The sequence below is a fragment of the Anarrhichthys ocellatus genome, unplaced genomic scaffold (assembly GCF_004355925.1).
Source record: "Anarrhichthys ocellatus isolate YVR2014 unplaced genomic scaffold, GSC_Weel_1.0 scaffold36, whole genome shotgun sequence".
Lineage (NCBI taxonomy): Eukaryota > Metazoa > Chordata > Actinopteri > Perciformes > Anarhichadidae > Anarrhichthys > Anarrhichthys ocellatus.
The window spans coordinates 2,467,055-2,470,114 of record NW_022280066.1 but is presented as its reverse complement, the minus strand read 5'-3'; the positions used below and the strand labels follow the sequence as shown (position 1 = coordinate 2,470,114).

Genomic DNA, 3,060 nt, shown 5'->3' with positions numbered 1-3,060 from the left:
ATCATCAATTATGATACGAGTTTTCATAAAGTGTTTGTGAGTAAAATCGCTGCAGGGAACACAACTTTATTTATTCATACATGGTTTATTCCATAGTGACAGATACAGCTATCTGATGCAAGTATCAGAGCTCACTGGAGTCACCGTGGTGACAGTCACACCTTCTCCAGTCACCTCACCTTCATCACCTGCACATGAGGAGAGTGTACATGAGCAATGTGTGGGAATAAAGCCATGACAGCTCTCATACGATCACTTCATCATCAGTCCTAATGATAATGGAATCAGGAAATCAAGCTGCCTCTCTAACGCCATCTCTCTCTTATGTGCTTACTACTTTATTTTCAGAATGTAAATGTACATGAACGGATATTTCATGTTTAGGCTTCATTCTGTTTTTCATTCTTTCTGCCTCTCTTACAGGTTTATCAACGCCCTGTCCTTTCAACGGCTTATTCTCGTTCCTTTGTGCCACATCACAATTCCACACTACATACTCAATATATAACATGCACACAATCTATTCAACTATTCTGTTTTGGTATTTAGCAAACAAGAAGATGTGCTTACAAAAAGGGTGAGAACTTGTGAAAGATGATGAAACACGTCACCAGAGAAGTGAAGAGAAGTGACACACGGGTCCAACTCACGACATCGTACACTTGAATTCTTACGTTTCTGCTTCCTTTGACTTTATTTATCATAAATTATGAAACATCCAACCATGGACAACCGAAGTTGTAACAAGTCACCATCGTAACATATTAAAGGAAATTTGTAGTACAGCGAATAAAAGAAAAAAAAAACGAAAATAGAGCTTTGACACAAGCAACAGGAGTATGTGGAGGAACTGTTTCTTGTCTGATGGCCTAGAAGTTCTCTGCAGCGTCTCCACATACGCTCAGTGAGCACAGGTACTGTACACTGTATGTAAGATAGCGGTTCAAGTAAAGTTTATGAGAAATATTCTCAGACAATAATCATCTTAAAAGTACAATTCATCTTGAGTGAAAGAAATACAGTTACAAACTATCATTAAGATGAGTGGAGCTCATGTATGCGTGTGTGTGTGTATGAGCACATATTCAAAATGTGTTCACAGTGTGTTATAAACTAACGTCCAGTATGTTGATAATGTCCCAGTGTGACGTCCACATGCGTCTCAGTGCAGAAAAGCCAGCAGAGCAGTGAGCCAGTGTCCCAGCGGCGAGCCGCTCACCCACAGAAAGAGTTCATACATAGTGAGCCTCCCCAGGTTGAGGGATTCTGTGAGTGTGATCTGGAGACGCCTCGTCCTGGAGTGAGCCTTACTCCTCTTGTGCCTGTCAGCCAGAGAAGGAAAGGTCAAGGGTCGGGCAACATTTTGAAGCTGTTGGGTTGAATCATCACAAATGCTTTTACAGATGCTGTTGAGTTCGTATACAATCAAAAGACATTCACAACTTCACCAGGACATTAATTAGAGGGTTCCTCCTCTAGCCCAGTCATTCACAAACTCTGGGTCGGGACCCACAGGTTGCAGCACATTGTATTAGGCTCATGTGTGTGTATATGTTTTCAATAACATGCATAAAACACAAAACAAACTATTTAGAAGAAAGTCAACCTGTGGGTGGTGCAAGAGAAAAAGTCAGAGGATCACCAAAGACCTGCAAATAAATGACATTCCCATAAGCCTGAGCTGTGCTTTGGGTTATGTGCTAAGATGCAAATGTTAGCATGCTACCATGCTAACCATCAGCTTGTTAGCGTTGTCATTGAGAACATGTTAGCAGTTAGCTCAGCGCTCCTCTGTGGCTCGTACAGCCTCACAGAGCACGTTGTAGACTCTTAGTCTCATCATGCACCGAAATACTGATCAGGGTCAAACTCCATCATCTAGTCACTGTGAATATGCAAACAACATGTCATGTCAATCTAGTTGTTGTGATATCTTGCTAAGGATGAAAGTGTGAGAAAGTATGGCGGTTTCCTCCAGTATTTAGGTTCAGGGCAGCGGTATACTCTGACTAATACAATTCAAATTTGGTGCAATCCTTTTAGGTATTGCAGTTCAATAGATTTGGTATTGTGCATGTTGACTTGTAAACCATATATGGAACAGAGCCACCATTGATGGTATTGGCTTATCTGATTAGCTGCTCTTCTGTGGCTGCAGGTCTGCTAATCAGTGACACAAGTTGCGGGGGTGTTTGGTTGGAATAAAAACGGTTGGCAACACATGGGGAACCACTGCACAATAGCAGTTTGGTTGTTACACTTTTTCACCTACAGCCGGTCTAATTTACAAGAAACTTTAAGTTCACCCAAATCCACCAACGTTACATTTTTCAAACCAAAGATTTAAACAATTTCCTTTCTAGAGACTTGACAGACATCCTTTCATTGAATTGAATGAAATATCACCATTAATGCTTTTACAAACATCTGAACTCACAATATTAACACTCCCTGAATGTGCAAACCTGAAACGAGACACAGAAAATCTCAGCTTGAGGATAAAATATATCCAACTCCTCAGGCAGAGTATGAGGCAGAATTGTTTTCACATTGAAATAAAAGGTAAACTCCACAAGTAACGTAGTAAACTCACTGGCTCACTGATATGATATCAGTGGTAACAGCTTCCTGCAATACTCACAATTGAAATCGTCCCCTCGTGACATAGCTAGTCACACAAAAAAAGAAATCTCCTTCTACCAGTCCATGACTAGGAAAAAGATCTTGCTGATCTTGATGCTGTGAGCCAACTATATCAACTCCTGGAAGAACATCTGCAACAACATCTTCTCAATGTCCCATAACTCCAAACTGCAATTTGTTCAATACAAAATACAGAGTTTACCTCACCTGATATAAACTACACTAAAATGGGACTCACAACACCTGCACACAGTGCAGCCTACACATGTCACCTGGCTCTGATGACTCAGTATGCATATGGTACATTGAGTGTTTCATGTGGACACAAAGGTTATTTATCTATTAGAAAATGTAGAGGCCCCACAACAGATACGTTTTTAACAGAAAATAAATATACTACTAAGATTACAATATTTC

General features: G+C 40.4%; 1 protein-coding gene across 4 annotated transcripts in view; it reads right to left on the bottom strand.

Annotated features, from left to right (window-relative positions):
- Window positions 1–272: 272 nt before the first annotated feature.
- Window positions 273–3,060, bottom strand: part of adck1 (aarF domain containing kinase 1) — a 75,124-nt gene continuing 72,336 nt past the window's right edge. For all 4 annotated transcript variants that reach the window (XM_031866710.1, XM_031866713.1, XM_031866711.1 and 1 more), the window contains one exon: window positions 273–1,322. In XM_031866710.1, the coding sequence (XP_031722570.1) occupies window positions 1,163–1,322 (160 nt within the window). In that variant the 3' untranslated portion in view covers window positions 273–1,162. The remainder of the gene's footprint in view (window positions 1,323–3,060) is intronic.